We start from the raw sequence: 18105 nt of genomic DNA, 5'->3' as shown, positions 1-18105 counted from the left end.
TCCCAGCACTTTGAGAGGCGTGCTGTAAACCTGTAATCCAGCTGTAATCCCAGCTACCTGGGAGGCTGAGGCAGGCAGATCACTTGAGTTCAGGAGTTTGAGACCAGCCTGGCCAACACAGTGAAACTCTGTCCCTACTAAAAATACAAAAACTAGCCAGGCATGGTGGCAGGTGCCTGTTATCCCACCTACTCAGGAGGCTGAGGCAGGAGAATCGCTTGAACCCGGGAGATGGATGTTGCAATGACCCAGGATCATGCCACTGCACTCTAGCCTAGGCAACAGACTCCATCTCCAAAAAAAAAAAATAAGTGCAGCCGACCACAGTGGTTCATGGCTGTAATCCCAGCACTTTGAGAGGCTAAGGCAGGCGGATCCCTTAAGCTCAGGTGTTCGAGACCAGCCTGGCCAACATGGTGAAACCCCATCTCCAGTAAAAATACAAAAATTAGGCTGGGCACGGTGGCTCACGCCTGTAATCCCAGCACTTTGGGAGGCCGAGGGGGCAGACCACAAGGTCAGGAGACCGAGACCATCCTGGCTAACACAGTGAAACCCCATCTCTACTAAAAATACAAAAAAAAATTAGCCGGGTGTGGTGGCGGGCGCCTGTAGTCCCAGCTCCTCAGGAGGCTGAGGCAGGAGAATGGCATGAACCCAGGAGGCGGAGCTTGCAGTGAGCCGAGATCGCACCACTGCACTCCAGCCTGGGCGACAGAGAGAGACTCCGTCTCAAAAAAAAAAAAAAAAATCAGCTGAACGTGGTGGCATATGCCTGCAATCCCAGCTACTCTAGAGGCCGAGGCAGGAGAATCGCATGAACCCGGGAGGTGGAGGTTGCAGTGAGCCAAGATTGTGCCACTGCACTCCAGCCTGGGTGACAAAGACTCTGTCACAAAAAAAAAAAAAAAAAAATAGTAAGTGCAGTGGAGAAAATAATTCACAGAAAGGGCTAGAGTGTCGAGGTAGAGGTAGCAATTTTAAATGGAGTTGTTAGGGAAGTCCTCACTGAGAAGGTAACATTTGTTAAAAAAAAAACAAAAAAAAAAAACAAAGGTGGCAAGCAAGGGAGCCATCCAGATAGAGGGCTTGTAGGTGGTGGGAGATACATGGGATGAATTGGGACACTTTGAGTTGCACGTTTGAGAAGTAATATGCAGGCAGAGAGCGGATAGGAGCTGCGGAACACGTGGACCAGATGGACGGGCAAGATGCCGCAAATGCAGGCAGGGGCAGGGGCAGACTGAGTGTGAAGTGAGTAGCACTGCAGATCGGGCATGAAGCCACACTGGCTGGAAGGTGTCACTGTTAGCAGAGGAGCAGGGGCTGCTCGTGGGACTCCAAAGCCCATCTTGTCTTTCGTGCCCACAGATGGAGATGGGTGTCGTGAGCTGGTGGTGGGCTACACGGACCGTGTGGTGCGAGCTTTCCGCTGGGAGGAGCTGGGTGAGGGTCCTGAACATCTGACAGGGCAGCTGGTGTCCCTCAAGAAATGGATGCTGGAGGGTCAGGTAAGAAGCTGACTCTGGGGAACAAGGCCTCAGGGAGCTGGGAGGAAGGCCACCTGGAGGAGGCAGTGGGAGAGCAGTCATGGGACAGGGCCAGGGTGGGGAGAAGTGAAAAGTCACCTTGTCAAGAGAGATCCAAAGACCATTTCAAATCAGGGGCTTAGGGGAAATTGCTAGTAACAGGCAAAGAGAAGGGCATGTTGGGCTAAGAATGAGGAGTGTGAAGGTAGGTGTGGAGTGGGCTGCATCAGGACCCAGAGCCCAGCTGGGACATGCACAGGGGAAAGCGTGTGGTCTGTGTGGAGAGGACGGTGCCAGGCAGGAGCCCTGGAAACTCAAAATCCTTCCTCCTGCTGCTACCCTTGAAGCCCAGAGGGCTGTTCCCAGGACTGCTGCCCTGCCCCCACCCCCACCCCCACCCCCCCGCCCACTCGCCGCTCCCTCCGTTCTCTGCAGGGACCCACTGCCTTCTCTCTCCATCTCCCTTTAATCCCATTCCCTGGTGCAGGTGGACAGCCTCTCAGTGACTCTGGGACCACTGGGCCTTCCTGAACTGATGGTGTCTCAGCCAGGCTGTGCTTATGCAATTCTACTGTGTACCTGGAAAAAGGACACTGGGTCCTCTCCTGCCTCTGAAGGGCCCACGGATGGCAGTAGGTAAGGGGGTACAGGCCAGTGGATGGTGTGGGGGTGCATGGAAGCAGGATGGACTCCCAGATGCCACATGGTAGTAAAATGGGTCTGCAGTTGGCAGAGCTGCCTCATCTGGGTCCCAGCCCAAGCAGCCTTGCCCCACTGGGGAAGATTATTTTAAGACCAAGGGAATCCTGGGCTCTAACTTTGTAGCACCTGAAAGAGGTCCTGAGATTCCAACCTGGCAGCCCCATCCCTGTCTTTTCTGTTTGCCACATGGGCCAGATGGGGTTAGTGGTAGGTTTCTAAGCTGATTCAAATCGCAGAAGCTCTTGCAGGGATAGGGGTTACAAAGGGCTGGAGAACTCAGCTCACTTGGTCTCCCACTTGATCCTTCCACCCTCCTGTGCACAGGGAGACCCCAGCTGTCCGAGATGTGGTGCTGCACCAAACATCTGGCCGTATCCACAACAAGAATGTCTCCACTCACCTAATTGGCAACATCAAACAAGGTGAAAGTGTGGTGGGTGTGAGGGAGGGAGATGAGGGGCAGCCGTCAGTTCTGGAGGAGTGGAGATCCATAGCTTTCCCCTCATTTTGAGCCCTGTCCTTCCCCTGCTGCTGCGGAACACCCCTCTCCCCGTAGGCTCTGACCTTGCCCTGCCCTTTACATTTTCTTCCTCTGGTCCTCACAGGCCACGGCACTGAGAGTAGTGGCTCTGGCCTCTTTGCCCTGTGCACCCTGGATGGTGAGCAATGCTAGGATGGGGTGTGGGGGCTGCATGCCTGTAGGGTCTGCTCGGGGCCTATCCCACCCATGCTCAGCCTGCCTCTCCCCTGGCAGGGACACTGAAGCTCATGGAAGAAATGGAAGAAGCAGACAAGCTGCTGTGGTCAGTGCAGGTGGATCACCAGCTCTTTGCCCTGGAGAAATTGGATGTCACCGTGAGTAGAAAACCTGGCAGAGCAGAGCATTCTTGCGTTTTCCACATGGAGAGATGAGATTTGGAATAATCAGGCTATTCTCACATCCCAGGGAACTCCCAACCTTTATCTTTAGTCTCTGTCTCTTTGTTTTTTTTTCTTTTTTTTGAGACAGACTCTCCCTCTACCACCTAGGCTGGAGTGCAGTGGCATGATCTTGGTTTGCTGCAACCTTTTCTGCTAGACTGAAGCCATTCTGTCACTTCAGCCTCCTGAGAAGCTGGGACTACAGGCGTGTGCCACCACACTGGGCTAACTTTCCTAAACTTTTTGTAAAGATGAGATCTCACTATATATGGTTTCAAACTCCTGGGCTCAAGCAATCCTCTCGTCTTGGCCTCCCAAAGTGTTGGAATTACAGGCATGAGCCACTGTGCCTGGCCTTAAGTCTCTTTAGATAGGTCTAAATCCATCTGAAGCGAGTTTCTTTCTTCTTACTCTACCATATTTAATGCTATACTGTGCTGTTAGAAGTCTGTCATTTCCATAACTTCAGCAGAAGTAATAGCCCCAAAGAAAAGTTGCTGTAAGAGCCTGGAAGTTTGTTATTCATCCCAACTCCAGAGGCATATTTTGTAGGTTTTTCTTGTCCAAATATGAATCCCTATTTAATATCACTGTGGCCCCTGAATCAGCACGTAGGGGCTATACTTCATATTGCCATCAGGCATGCTTGTTGGTTTAGGAGAAGAGGCAGACCTGGGTTTGAATCCTGATTCTGCTGCCTCCTAGCTGAGTGGCCTTGGGTGAGTGACTGTATTTCTATAAGCTGAGGTTTCCTCAGTAGAAAATTGCCTACTTTCGGCCGGGCGCGGTGGCTCACGCTTGTAATCCCAGCACTTTGGGAGGCCGAGGCGGGTGGATCACAAGGTCAGGAGATCGAGACCACGGTGAAACCCCGTCTCTACTAAAAATACAAAAAATTAGCCGGGCGTGGTGGCGGGCGCCTGTAGTCCCAGCTACTAGGAGAGGCTGAGGCAGGAGAATGGCGTGAACCCGGGAGGCGGAGCTTGCAGTGAGCCGAGATCGCGCCACTGCACTCCAGCCTGGGTGCCTGGTGACAGAGCGAGACTCCGTCTCAAAAAAAAAAAAAAAAAAGAAAATTGCCTACTTCCTAGGGTGGTTGTGAGCGGTATGTGAGGTGGCTCTTTTGACAGTTCCGTTTACTGCCCAACCCATGGGTGAAATTCCTCCCCAGCTCGCTGTTTGTCATCCAGAGTCCAGTCCACAGCTCCTTTATGTTCCTTGTCTCTGTCCTTTTTCAGGGCAACGGGCATGAGGAGGTAGTTGCATGCGCCTGGGATGGACAGACCTATATCATTGATCACAACCGCACCGTCGTCCGCTTCCAAGTGGATGAAAATATCCGTGCCTTCTGTGCAGGTGACCGCCACCCCCGTGGCCCCTTTCTACCCACACTTAAGTTAGATAGGCGTGTTAGGCATGCCAGGAAAGTGTTTGCCCCTCACTTCCCTTTCTGACGTATCCCCTGATGTAAGTCTTCACTCACCAGTGAGTTCTTCGGCTCTTTTGTTTGGGGGTGAGGGGTGGTCACTACATTGCCATCTTGACAATTTTAAATAAGAAATAAAAGACAGTAACATCTCCACCCCGAATATTTTAAAGAATGCAATGAGTTTCTGTCATCTGTCTGGGATGTGTGAAGACATGAGGACGTTCTTTTCTACCTGAGCATGCCAGGCCTCTGTGAAGAAAGTTCTCCTAGAGCATTTTCATTAGTTCCAAATCAGGGGCCTTGGGAGGCAGGACTCACTCTCTGGGTGACTGGGGGATGCATTTGGAAGGAGGGATTGGCACCTAAGAGAAGCCTTACTTTCTGATTGTGTTTTGCTAGTCTTACCCTTGGGCGAGCAAGGCCGGCCGTCCCTCATCCCTCCAGGGATATCACTAAGATGGGAAAAGCAACAAATAGCACCTTTTTGGATGCTGTTCTGCCCAGGTTTTGTTACTATGGTTTTTCTACATCTGAAGTGAGCCAGGTCTTTTCCCATCTTACCTGTTTTACTGAGTTCCCAACAGAGAAGAAATAGCCTTTAATTTTTTTCCTGACATCAGTGGGAGGATGGGAAGTGCTGACTCGGAAGTCTGTATCTTGCTGTCTGCCCCCCACCATTGGCACTGAAACTTCCTGACCTTTGTCTCCCTGCCCACATCTTCCAGGGCTGTACGCCTGCAAAGGGGGCCACAACAGCCCCTGCCTCGTATATGTCACTTTCAACCAGAAGATCTATGTGTACTGGGAGGTGCAGCTGGAGCGGATGGAGTCTACCAATCTGGTGAAACTGCTGGAGACCAAGCCGGAGTACCACAGCCTGCTGCAGGAGCTGGGCGTGGGTGAGTCCCAGAAAAGCCAGTGGCCCGGGTGCCCAGGAGACCCACAGCCTCTTACCCACCCCTTCTTGGCTCTCAGATCCTGACGACCTCCCTGTGACTCGTGCCCTGCTTCACCAAACGCTCTACCATCCAGACCAGCCACCGCAGTGTGCTCCCTCCAGCCTCCAGGATCCCACCTAGCTGTACTTGCCTCATAGCTGGTGAAGGATTCTTCTGAACCCCCACCCTACCCCGTAAAGGTATCTGTGGTATTGACAGGATAGGGAATATGCATTACAGAAATGCAGGATTTGACTCTGGGCATGAAAGATGGCAGCAGCCCTAAGGTGACCATGAACTATAGCCCTCGCAGTCTTTTTGGTGAAAGAAGAGACAAGTTGACCATCTGCACATTTCCTTATGGACCCGCCCATCCACGCCAGCAGGGTCATAGGACCCTGGCCTTGTTCCAGATCATCTGGGGCATGTCCCACTCCCCTCTCTCACTGTGTTGAAAACAGAGAGCTGTTTGTGTGGCCCCAACACCCATAAGGAAACCAGGCTTTAGGCCCAGGGGAGCAGTGGAGGTAAGAGCTCCACCCCCTCTTAAGTGCTATCTTCCACGGCACAATTCCAAGTTCTTGACGTTAGTAATTGTTAAAGGAATGGCAAACTGTTTTGTTTTGAGGGATCTTTCTACAGTCTGGTCTTACCCATCTCAGGGTAAGATGATTTTCCTCCATTTACCAAAGCAGCTGGGTCAGTGCTTTCTCACGTTGCCGTATTCTTCGGTATTAGTCAGCTTCAGAAGCCCTGCTCCCATTTTTCCACCCACCCATTCCCCCATAAAACAGCTTATTGTCTCCAAGACAATAGACATTTAAAATGTGATGCAGGTTTATGATCCAGACCACAATCGGAATTATATCTTGGGGTCATTTATGTACCGTCTGTTCTTGATTCTCTATGCCCTAAATCGGTGTTTTTCAAACCGTGGTTGCAGTCCTTTGGTGGATTATGGCCAGCATTGTTTAAATAGGAAGAATAGAATAAAGTAAAATAGAAAATAGCAGAGTACATTGCTCACAGTGTAGGTAAGTATTGTTTTGTTAGTCATACGTGCATGTGTGTACTGAGTGCCATGTAAAATGTAATCCTGCTGTGGTGAGCTGTGGTCAGAGGAGTTGGAAAGCCATTGCTTTCCAATTGCTCTCAATTGTACTGACCCTAGTCAGATGGGTCAGCCTGGGCAAGGGCCCACATTGACATTCCCTTTCTGTAAGGGACAATGGGCAGAGTTATCATTCAGCTCTTGATAGGCAGGGAGGAAGACCAGAGAAGAACACCGACATAGAGAAACAAGAGTTTATTCTAATGGAGACGCAGCTGAGCCGAGCACTTGCCACTGGGCCTGGGGTCTGCAGTTACAGAAGCAGCAAGAGGCAGACAAGGAAAGGCACAGCACAAGACCCAAGAAAGCGGACCTTGTGGAGCGAGGCAGTGAGGGAGAGGAAGGCCTTTAGGATTTTGAGACCAGGTACTGTGGCACACATGACAAGTGAGCTCCTCTCCTTTCCCTCTGAGGGCAGGAGAGGCAGCTGGGAAAGGGCAGGCCAGGTGTCATGGGCAGCTCCTTGCATCCTGGTTCTTCTCTAACCCAGTCAACCGCAGGCTCAAGACTCTTTCAGCCCAAGGGTCCCAGTTCCCTTGTTCAGGTTAGCTCTACCACTGTCTTTTTCTACTCCTTTTTTGTTTGTTTTTGGAGACAGGGTCTCACTCCTTCACCCAGGCTGGAGTCCAAGTCACGAACTTGGCTCACTACAACCCCCATCTCCCAGGTTCAAGCAACTCTTGTGCATCAGCCTTCCAAGTAGCTGGGATTATAGGTGTGCACCACCATACCTGGCTAATTTTTGTAATTTTTAGTAGAGATGGGGTTTTGTATTTTTTAGTAGAGATGGGGTTTCGCCATATTACCCAGGCTGGTCTCAAACTCCTGACCTCAAGTGATCTGCCCGCCTCAGCCTCCCAAAGTGCTGGGATTACAGGCATGAGCCATTGCACCCGGCCTCTTTCGTTACTCCTAATCCATGATTTGAGAGACTCAAACCAGCCAGAAAGACTTTCAGGGGTCTGGCGTCTTAAGGTTCAGGTTCTTCTCTTCACAGTGAATTCAAAAAAGCCTCTGTCTCCTGACAGACCACAAACTTAAAAAAAACAAAACAAAAAAAAAAAAAGCCTCTGTCTTTTTGCTTTGGCAAAAACTGGCAGGGGGTTAGAAAGCCACTGATTCCAGGACAACGCAAGCTTAAGCTCAAGAGACCAGAGATGGGGATAGGAAGAAGGCCTAATGCGGTGGATAGTTCTAGAAATCAGAAAGAATACTGAATAGGTGAAGTCTGAGTGGTGACACCCTCACTATCCTGTCTGCCTCATAGGAGCAGTTCTCTACAAGCCTCTTCCACACACACACCCAAAGTTCAGGGGCTCGGTGGGTACAAAAAGCAAGTGGAGAAGGATAAATACCTAGCGTTAATAGCAGAAGTATGTCCAAGGTTTTGCACAGGGTAATCAAACAGTAACTGGCTTCAGACATTTGCAGCCCCAGAAAAATGACTAATAAAAGCTCTCAGCCTTATGAGATGGACATTCCTATACTAACTCCCGCTCTTTGTTGTATTGAATTCTGGCTAATGTTTCTTCTCCCACTCAACTGTGAGCAGATGTGCACAGAATCCGAGAGGCAGACACCAGGAGGTCCAGGGACATAGGTTGGTGAGGCATGGCAGTCTAGTTGTGGGAGATAATGAGCCCCAGAAAGTGTGGTGAGAGACATGGTGGCGTGGGAAGTTGTGTTTGGGGTGGTATTGGGTGGTGGGCAAGGACAGCAGTCAGCAGAGCCTTCGACCCAGCCCAAGCAGGCACCCCATTTTGCTTAGGTTCCTGTCTGTGGTCCTGATTTGGCTTTGCTTTTCTTGGGAGGAAAATGAATCAGAATCCTGGCATCGTGGGCCCTCTAGTGAAAACTCCTCCTGGGGCGTGGGACAGCTACTGAGAAGCAGAGAGGAATGTGGCCAGCTGGGGGAAGTGGGACAGCAGGGATTGGGGTGGTGATTGAAAGGGCAGACACCGTAGTCCCCAGCTACCTGGCTTCAAGAGCCCCCATTCCCCACGCGCCTCTTCTGCTAAGGCAAGATCGTTCCCTCTGGGGACTGACTGAGACAGCAGTCACTGGCCAGGCTCTTGGTACGAAGGCAGGAAGGGCAGCTCTGAGAACGGGGCTTTCAGCCGCAGCACTCCGTGCTCCAGGTCGATGCAGCACTGTGGGGCGTAGAGCAGTTATGCCAGGTCACCTCAGCCTGTCACCTGCCTCCCGGCCTGCTCCTTTTGTTCCCCCTCCCACTTCCCACAGCTTCCACCTGCCTTTTGCTCTTCCCCCGTCCCCATTTCCCTAGACTCCTGTTGGCGGGGGTGACCCAGTTCTCTTGATTTTTCACTTGGTGGTAAGTAAGGAACCTCTAAGGAAGCAAAGGGACAATTGCCCATCTCTAAGTCACTCTCATCAGAACCTGGTCCAGGCTTCCACACCTGTGCCTTCTACTACTTTTTCCCAGTGCTTTGGATCAGGCCTTGAGTTTGGGTGCCTTACCTTGAGAGAAAGCAGAGTCTGCAGGCCCAGGCAGAATTCAGGACTCTCAACATCTATAGGAACAATTTGAAAACAGAAGAGGCTGAGGGTTCCCAGTGGTCGCTGCTGCCCTCCTCTCAGCCCTTGCTCCTTCTCTGCCCCCCCCATCCCCAGATCCGAGGACACTGGCACAGAGATGGGGGATAGTCAGAACATCTCTGGGGACTCCTTGTGCTGCAGGGACTGAAAGTCTCGGCCTTTGCCCCACCCCGAAGACAAAGGTGAGAGGTGAGCACCAGGGCTGTTGCAGAAGGGGGGACTTACCCATCACCTGTGCCGAGCACACCACAGTCCCCTGCCCCAGCTGTAGCTCCAACTGCTCCACCTGGGTTGGGGGCCCAGGGGCCAGGTTCCCAGCTGAGGGTTTTAGGACTCTTTCCTCTAACCTGTGGTTGGAAATCAAGGGTTATGGCTACCACAGCCCCTAGAGGGCTCCACCCCATTAATCAGCAGGTGTCCCTCTCTACTATGGGTTCACCTCCAACCCCTGACCTCACGTGGGGTCTAAATCCTTGCCTTCTCTGCCAGAGTCTTCTAGCCACTCTTTTGTTAAGTAACAGCTTTATTGAGATAAAGTATGCAACTGTCGTCACTATCTAATTTGAGAATATTTCCATCACCCCAAAAAGAAACCCTGTCCCCCATTTGCTTGTTTGGGCCACACTCTTACCCCAGGCGGCTGAGACATCCAGCAGAGATCCGATTGTATTGGGTGCCTGTGTCCACGGCCACTCTAAGCAGCTGGTCCTGGCACTAAGAAAGAGGGATCGTGGTGAATCAGTGAGTCCCTAGGAGAATGGGTTGGAATTGGATCCTTCAGTTTCCCAGCCCATTCATGATTCCCTTCTAGAAATGAGTGGAGAAAATGAACTGTCTTTAAAACTGGCTTTTATTGGGGCCAGGCGTGGTGGCTCACGCCTGTAATCCCAGTACTTTGGGAGGCCGAGGCAGGTGGATCACCTGAGGTCGGGAGTTCAAGACCAGCCTGACCAACATGGTGAAACCCTTTCTCTACTAAAAATACAAAATTAGCTGGGTGTGGTGGCGCATGCCTGTAATCCCAGCTACTCGGGAGGCTGAGGCAGGAGAATCGCTTGAACCTGGGAGGCGGAGGTTATGGTGAGGCAAGATCGCGCCGTTACACTCCAGCCTGGGCAACAAGAGCAAAACTGTGTCAAAACAAACAAAAAAACTGATTTTTATGACACTCATACAATAGGGGCAGAACTCCCAGATAAATAAATCAAAAAAGGAAGTGGGCCAGGTGCAGTGGCTCATGCTTGTAGTTCTAGCACTTTGGAGGCAAGAGGATCACTTGGAGCCAGGAGTTCAAGACCAGCCTAGGCAACATAGCAAGACTCTGTCTCTACAAAAAATAAAATGGAAAAAAAAAAAAAAGTGGTTATATGTGATGGGTTCATAAGTTGGGGGAAGATCTGCCAGACATGGAGAAATGGTGACCTGTTTGTTTAGAGGAATCCTTGGGAGTTTGATGCCCTCCTGGTTCGAAAACTCCAGGTTAGGAATAGAGGAAGAATGAGAAGACTGGAATCCCCTGTTAGGAAACTCAGATATGGGTAACCAAGAAGTTCGCCCCTGGAAACAAAGGAAGCCAACTTCACCTACTTTGGGACATGGACAGACATTTTGATACACACTTGGATATATACACACATTGTTTTCTCATTCCAAGCATTCATTGAGTATCTACTATAAGATATGTTACCGGGAGGTACATCAATGAATGCTATTCAGGAGTCTAAAGGAAGTAAAATATAACTCTACTATATGACAGAAAGTTTTATGGTCTATAAAAGGATGTGAATGCCCTGGCCCTGTGGCTCACACCTATCTATAATCCAAGCACTTTGGGAAGGCAAGGTGGAAGGATCACTTGAGGCCAGGAGTTCAAGACCAGCCTGACCAACGTGGTAGTCTAAAAATACAAAGAAAAAAAAAAAAATTAGCCAGGCATGGTGACGCACACTTGTAATTTCAGCTACTCAGAAGACTGAGGTGGGAGGATCGCTTGAGTCCAGGAGGTTGAGGCTGCAGTGAGCTCTGATCATGCCACTGCACTCCAGCCTGGGTGACAGAGTAAGACTCTGTCTCTAAAAAATAAAAGAACCGGAAAAGTCGAGGGGTGTGGTGGCTCATACCTGTAATCCCAGCACTTTGGGAGGCCGAGGTGGACGGATCACCTGGGGTCAGGAGTTCGAGACCAGCCTAACCAACCTGGAGAAACCCCATCTCTACTAAAAATACAAAATTAGCCAGGCGTAGTGGCATTTGCCTGTAATTCCAGCTACTTGGGAGGCTGAGGCAGAATTGCTTGAATCTAGGAGGTGGAGGTTGCGGTGAGCCAAGATCACACCATTGCACTCCAGCCTGGGCAACAAGAGCAAAACTCCATCTCAAAAAAAAAAAGGGCCGGGTGCAGTGGCTCACGCCTGTAATCCCAGCACCAGGAATTTGAGACCAGCCTGGCAACTTGGTGAAACCCTGTCTCTACTAAAAATACAAAATTAGCCGAGCGTGGTAGTGCGGGCCTATAGTCCCAGCTACTTGGGAGGCTGAGGCAGGAGAATCGCTTGAACCCAGGAGGCAGAGGCTGCAGTGACACAAGATCATGCCACTGCACTCCAGCCTGGGTGACAGCGAGACTCCATCTCAAAAAAAAATTTTTTTTTTTTAAAAAGGACATGAGTAACATGCCGTAGAGGTTGGGAGGGAGGAAAGGCTCTTTCCTACTGGGGAAATCAGAAAAGGTTTCAAGGAGGAGGTAACATCTGAGCTGGGCTTTCGCTTGCAGAAGGCGGAGCCAGAATGATTGGAGAGCAAGAAGAGTGCAATCCAGGTAGAAGAAGCACAGAGCAAAGACGGTGGCCGAGGACCAGTGGGAATTTATTGCGAACGTTCAGCAGTGACTGAGTGCTTACGCGGTTCCAGAGATTACAGGGCCAATGCTTTAGAACGCATGAGTTTTTTCCAGAATTATGTTATCCATGCACACACGCCATTTGATTTAAGTATTGTATTTTGACCAAGGAAAGGGGGCAGAGTAATGGTGGTGACAGATGGAGTTGCACCGAGGAGAGATGGGTTGGGGCAGGGAGGAAGGAGGTAGAGGATCCTGGTTAGGTCCAGGCTAGGGAGAGAGGTGCCCTTTCTCCCTCCCTCCCTCTGCCATCAGGGCAGCAAGGAGAGCAGGTGAAGTGAGTGCAGGCAGGGTTGTTAATGAAAGTGTGTCCCTGGGGGGCCTCTCACCTTGCAGTTGACCAGAAGAGCTGGAATCTCTGTCCTGCTGGTCTTCCTCCTGCTCTCCTGGCCATGAGTCAGGGCCTGCACCCGGGGAGACTCCCCCTGAAGCCATTTCGGGTTTCCCTCCACCAGGCGTCTTTGGATCACACTGTGCGGCTGCTGGCTCCATCACAAAACAATGAAGGTAGGCAGTTCTAAAACCAGGCATCCAGGCTGCTCAGTTACCCCACTTAGATATCCCAGGATGCTCCCCCAACCCCACCCCAGACCTGAGCCTTACCCTCGGAGTTTACCCTAGGGTCCCAGATAGTGAGAGCAGAGTAAGCCCCAGTATCAAATCATGCCATTTTCCTTGGACACCCATAGATTGCTCAGCAGTGAAGAAATGGGAAGAGAATGGTCCATTCTCTGTTAAACTGACTTAGTAGCTGAAGGGACATTTCAGGAATTAGTATGCTTGGGGGAAGTTTTGTCTCAAACTTACATTTTTTTTTTAGCTAGGAGGTTTTTTTTTTTTTTTTTTTTTTTTTTCTTCCCCTCTGACCTCATCCTTCAATGGGCTTCAGATCCCAGGGTTGGTGGTGTGATGAAAAACAGTAAGAAACTCAAGAACTAGGCCAGGCGCGGTGGCTCACGCCTGTAATCCCAGCACTCTGGGAGGCCGAGGCGGGCGGATCACGAGGTCAGGAGATCGAGACCATGAAACTAAGAACTAGGCCAGGCGCGGTGGCTCACACCTGTAATCCCAGCACTTTGGGAGGCTGAGGTGGGCAGATCACTTGAGGTCAGGAGTTCGAGACCAGCCTGGCCAACATGGTGAAACCCTATTTCTACTAAAAATACAAAAATTAGCTGGATGTATTGATACGTGCCTGCAGTCTCAGCTACTCGGGAGGCTGAAGTGTGATGGTCACTTGAACCTAGAAGGCAGAGGTTGCAGTGAGCTGAGATCACAACACTGCACTCCAGTCTGGTTGACAGAGCAAGACTCTGTCTCAAAAAAACAAAACCAAACAAACAAAAAAAACTCTTAAGAACTAGGATGCTGGGAGTCATCTTTGACCTGTCCCTCACTACAGCCACTCCCATTCCATCCAGTCACTTCCCAAATTCTGTAAGTTTTGCCTCCTGTGTAGAATCAATCTGTCCCTCCTTTCCTTCTCTCTCTTCTTTCTTTTCTTTCTTTTTCTTTTGCCTTCTTTTCTTTCAAGATGGGATCTTGCTATGCTGCCCAGACTGGACTCTAATTCCTTGGCTCAAGGCATTCTCTAGCCTCAGCCTCCTGAGCAGCTGGGACCAAAAGCATATGCCACAGCACCTGGCCTCCATCCTTCCTTTCTGTTACTGCCTGTGTTCCAGACTCCCCACAGCTCTCTTGGATCCTTAGAACACCTTCTTAAGTTCATAACCTGTCTCCAGACCTGTTACCTTTCAAATACATCTGCTTGGAGCTTCAGACTGGAAGCTAAAACCTTGCTACTCCAAAATGTAGTCCTCAGATCAGCAACTTTAACATCATTTCGAAGCCTCTTAAAAATGCAGACTCATACCTACTGAATCAGATGTTTCATTGTGACAAGATCCCCAGGTGATTCATGTGCAGGTTAAAGTTTGCAGAGCACCAAAGTAAACATGAAACTAACCATGTACTCTCTTATTTAAAATGCATCAAAGACCCCCCACCCTACCCCGCATTGCTTGCATGATAGAGCTCAAGCTTTTGAAGGTGATCTGCAGCCCAGATGACGGGGCCGTGCCTCCTTCCCGGCCACTCTATTTATGGGCCCCAGAAGCACCGCTCATACCAGGCTGCTTTTTGCCTCCATGTCTTTACTCCTTTCTCCTCTCTTCCTGAAACTCCTCTTCCTCACTTTTCTCGAGGCTAGACTGGATGACTAGCTTAACACACTTTATTTGAGAGAGAGGTTGTATCTTCAGTTTGGGATTCCGTGTACATCCTATAATGCAGGATGGACCCTTTCCAGGATACCCTCTGTGAGTTCTTCATGCTCCTCTCTCCATACACGCCAAGCTGGGGTCCCTTGTCTTAGCTCCCATGCTTCTCACAAATGTTATGTATGGATTTTACTCCCGCATTAGCCTGGAGAGCCCTTGAGTCTACCTCACTCATTTTTATATCCCAGGGCATGGCTCAGCATCTAGTAGGCACTCAATAAATGCTTGCTGCAGACTGACTCTTCTCCCAGGCTCTATGCACCTCTCCACCTGCCCTCTCTCCTTGGGAGCCTGGGATTGTTTTTCTACTCTTAGATTAATGAGGCCCTTGGGGTTGCTCCTGGCAGCAAGGCTGCCAGCAGGAGACCCAGTGCTGGGAAAAGTTCAGCGAGCTCTGGGACTGGCTGGAGAGACTGGCTCTGCACTTCCCATCTTCCACCTTCCCACGATGGACTCAGGCTTCAGGCCACTCCCACTATTGTGCAGTTTGCTCCACAGCCATCCCAGGGAGGGAGACAATGGGGCCTTCCCTACCTGTTGTGCCTTTGCTCCCAAAGCCATAGGAGGTAACTGCTAGAGATCAATTGGGGATATCCTAGGCAGAGGGGAGAGGTGAAAAGCCCAGGACTTCTCATCAGAAGGCGGGACCTGCCACTCCGGGATGGCAATGTCAGTGGAGCACCTTCTCCTGGGGCCAAACAGATGTAGGATGGTCCCCAGTAGGTTCTAGCCATTGAGAGCCAAAGAACCCACTTCCCTGCTCCATCCCTGTTTTTCAGCTATGCTTGCTGCCACTGCAAGTAGGAATAAGCAAGTCTCAGTGCAATCCCTTTTCCTCGTTGGGAGCTAGGGAATTGCCAGGCCTCTGGGCTGTGGTCCTGGTGGGGGCAACCCAGGCCGAGAGGAGTCTGGAAAGGTAGAGCTAAGTAGGGAAAGGTAACGAGGCGCTGCATTGCCTTCAGGTTCCCGGGGAGAAGCAGTTGGTGGAGCGCAGGCCTGCAGACGTGCTTCCAACCTCAGCACAGGCCTGGTTGAGTACCTCTTCTCAGACCAGGAGAGGGGACAGGGAACCGAGTGCTCCCAAGCCTTTCTACGAAGGATTTCCTCTTCCGTGGGTCAGAGGCTAGGAATATTTCTCAGGCTAAAGGAAATAGTAGCTGGGGGATAATAGCATTTAGATAGTGCCTGCTATTGGGCACTGTTCTAAGTGCTTTAAATATATCAGCTCTAACAACTCTCCCAACAGTCCTGTGATTGATTGGATTCTCATTTAACAGATGAAGAAACTGAGGCACAGAGACGGAAAGTCAATTGTGCAAGTTAGTGAATGGCAGAGCCAGGATCTGATCCCAAGCGAAGTGGCTGTGCAGCCCCGCTTGTCAGCACTGCCTCTCAGAGGGGAATGCCTGAATCTGCAGTTGTCCCCCACCCACTCACATCCTCGCTGTGACTCCCCTGCCCCATTCCTCTGAGGCCAAAGCTGCTGCAGACGGATGGGAGGAGGGGAGCCGGGAAGGTCCATTCCACTTAGGAGCTGGGGGAGCAGCACTCAAGGCGGCCAGGGGCCCCCAGCAAGAGCCACACAAAACCCTGATGCCCTGGGAGGGATGGAGACCCCCCGATGTTTTGATTCTGAGGAGAAAGGACAGGCGGATAGACAGACCTGGTGGAGGGAACCTGTGGTTCGGGGAGAACAGGAAGTCACAACCCTAAACTGGCCAGTCCTCCAGGCCCTCCCGCTTGTAAGTGACCACTCTAGAGGGTGCCTGTGTTTCTGTAAGCCCCCACTCCTGAACAGCCTAGCTCCTCACCACCCTCAAGTTTGGGGCCATTAGAGGAAAAAGGTAGGGAAGCCGAGCAATGGGAATAGGACCCCTCAGAGCCACCAAACCACAGGAACATCCCCAGTGAAGAGCCTGGAGTTCGCAAGATGACCTTTCCCCATCTCAGCAAGGGAGCGGGACCTGAAAGCTGAGGGTCTGCACTTTCTGCTCCTGCCTCTCCTGCTCAGGATCTGGGAAGTGGAAGGCAAGGGCCAGGGGACGCTGGCGGGGGAGGGGGTGCCTCACCAAGTCCTTGGAGGTGCCGAGTCTCTTGAGGCTGTCCAGAGGGAGCAGGTCGGCCGAGTCCTTGTGCAGGAACTGGGTGGCCTGTTTGAGCCGGCGCTGCTGGCTCAGGTGGGCTCGGTCTCGAAGCTGTGCCTCCTGCCCCTTCGTCCTGGCTTCTCCCTCATCTCTCCTGGCCTCCTGCTTGGTGCTCATGGCCCCTGCTGGAGGAGTGGGCCAGGGGCTGCTGGCGGGGGGGGGGGGGTGGGGCGTCACCAAGTCCTCTCTGCTTCTTCCTGCCTGTCTCCGTCCCGTGCTGCAGCTCTCTTTCCAACAGGAGGGTCTCCGCGGGAGGGAAAGGAAAATAAATAGCGTGCAGGAGCAGCGCGTCAGTCTCCAGTTTCCCGAGACCGCTGTAGAGGGAGGGAGACTCCGGCTGGAAAAAACCCAGTCCTAGAAGAGAGGGAGGGTTGGCAGGGCCCACAGCTGGCTGACTTGGCCGCGTCCCCAAAGCTGGGGTCCTGGTCAGAGCAGGGGAGTGGATGGGTGTGTGTGTGTGTGTGTGTGTGTGTGTGTGTGAGAGAGAGAGAGAGAGAAGGAGAGAGAGAGACAGTGCTGTAAACTGTCAGGGTGCCCGTGCCAGGTGGTTGCGAGGAAGCGCTTGTCACTGTGTGGGGGCAGCAGCCTTAGTGCACCTCCCAGCGTGTGTGGCCCCCGCCCTCCTCTGCATCCCTCCCAGGCTTCCCAGGGCTGCCCAGCTGTTTTCCGCCTGGCGTTCTCTGCAGCCCAGGGCTGGCGTGCAGGCCAGTAACTGGGTTCAGATCAGAGAGGGGCAGCATGAGAGCGTCCTTCCCTCCTCATCCCCCTAGCCTTACCTTGTTAGGTCTCTTCCCTCCCGCCTAGCAGATGTCAGAGTCTTTAACTAATTTCTCTGGATTCTGGGTTCCAGGGAATGGCAGGAACAACTCTGAATCTTCCCACGAGTAGAAAATGTCCCTGGCATCTCAGTGTCCTTTATGTGACTCTCCTCAAGTCCTGGCTCTTTAAAAAATGTTGTATTTCAAATATACAGAAGTTACAAAGAATAAGATAAGCAGTACTCTTCACTCATCACCAGTTTAAAAAATAAGATGTTGAGGCTCCCTGTGCACTTCCACTTCCGCCTGCTGAAATTGGTGTTTATCAGGCCTTTACTTCTTTATATTCTTTATGCAAATACTTACATATGCATTCTAAGCAATATGTCGTTGGTTTTGTCCTACTCACCGTATTTATTCTTCTGCAATCTGCTCTTTTTCGCTCAATACTTTTTGTTAGTGAGATTCATCCATATGATATGCTTAGCTCTAGTTAATTGACTTCACCTGCTGTGTAACAGTATTCCACTAGATGCATGCATGACATTGAGGAAATTTAGGTTATTTTTCATTTTTAGGTCTAAGAAACAATGCTGCCGTAAATATTTTTGCACACATCTCCTGGGGCACCTATGTAGGCATTTCTCTAGAGTATACACCTACACCTAGGAGTGGAATTGCTGGGACATCCCAGGTACAGCTTTGCCTGTTTGGCATATTGCCAGAGTGTTTTTATCAGTGCACACTCAGACAGCTGCACACGGGCTCCGGGGTTCCACATCCTCTCCAGCACTTGGTATCAGACTTTTTCTAGCCCTGGCTTATCAGCAGATTTTTGT

At 51.1% G+C, this 18105-nt stretch overlaps 2 protein-coding genes across 10 annotated transcripts in view; one reads left to right on the top strand and one right to left on the bottom strand.

Moving 5' to 3' along the window:
- The window catches only part of ITFG2 (integrin alpha FG-GAP repeat containing 2), a 32472-nt gene that overhangs the window by 7412 nt on the left and 6955 nt on the right, over positions 1-18105 (top strand). For 2 of the 9 annotated variants that reach the window (XR_004028332.1, XR_004028331.1), the window contains exons 5-14: positions 1372-1511; positions 2017-2165; positions 2556-2653; positions 2837-2890; positions 2986-3086; positions 4391-4508; positions 5307-5480; positions 5557-5719; positions 9262-9375; positions 12422-12592. Coding sequence is in view for 2 of the 9 variants with exons in the window: in XM_030804820.1 (XP_030660680.1) it covers positions 1372-1511; positions 2017-2165; positions 2556-2653; positions 2837-2890; positions 2986-3086; positions 4391-4508; positions 5307-5480; positions 5557-5660 (938 nt within the window). In the remaining 7 variants the exon portion in view is untranslated. Of the gene's footprint in view, positions 1-1371; positions 1512-2016; positions 2166-2555; positions 2654-2836; positions 2891-2985; positions 3087-4390; positions 4509-5306; positions 5481-5556; positions 6529-9261; positions 9736-12421; positions 12593-13619; positions 16409-18105 lie in introns of those variants that run through there. The other 7 variants (XR_004028333.1, XR_004028330.1, XR_004028334.1 and 4 more) reach the window with 7 other exon arrangements.
- NRIP2 (nuclear receptor interacting protein 2) lies at positions 7457-16998 on the bottom strand. Its single transcript, XM_012502396.2, has 6 exons — positions 16434-16998; positions 12415-12567; positions 9818-9900; positions 9412-9533; positions 9109-9161; positions 7457-8780 (listed from the first exon to the last, which is right to left on the bottom strand). The coding sequence occupies exons 1-6, from the start codon at positions 16623-16625 to the stop codon at positions 8688-8690; spliced, it is 696 nt and encodes a 231-aa protein (XP_012357850.2). The 5' UTR covers positions 16626-16998; the 3' UTR covers positions 7457-8687.

Source organism: Nomascus leucogenys, chromosome 23 (assembly GCF_006542625.1).
Source record: "Nomascus leucogenys isolate Asia chromosome 23, Asia_NLE_v1, whole genome shotgun sequence".
In the NCBI taxonomy this organism is placed as follows: domain Eukaryota; kingdom Metazoa; phylum Chordata; class Mammalia; order Primates; family Hylobatidae; genus Nomascus; species Nomascus leucogenys.
This window is presented reverse-complemented; position numbering and strand designations above follow the sequence as displayed.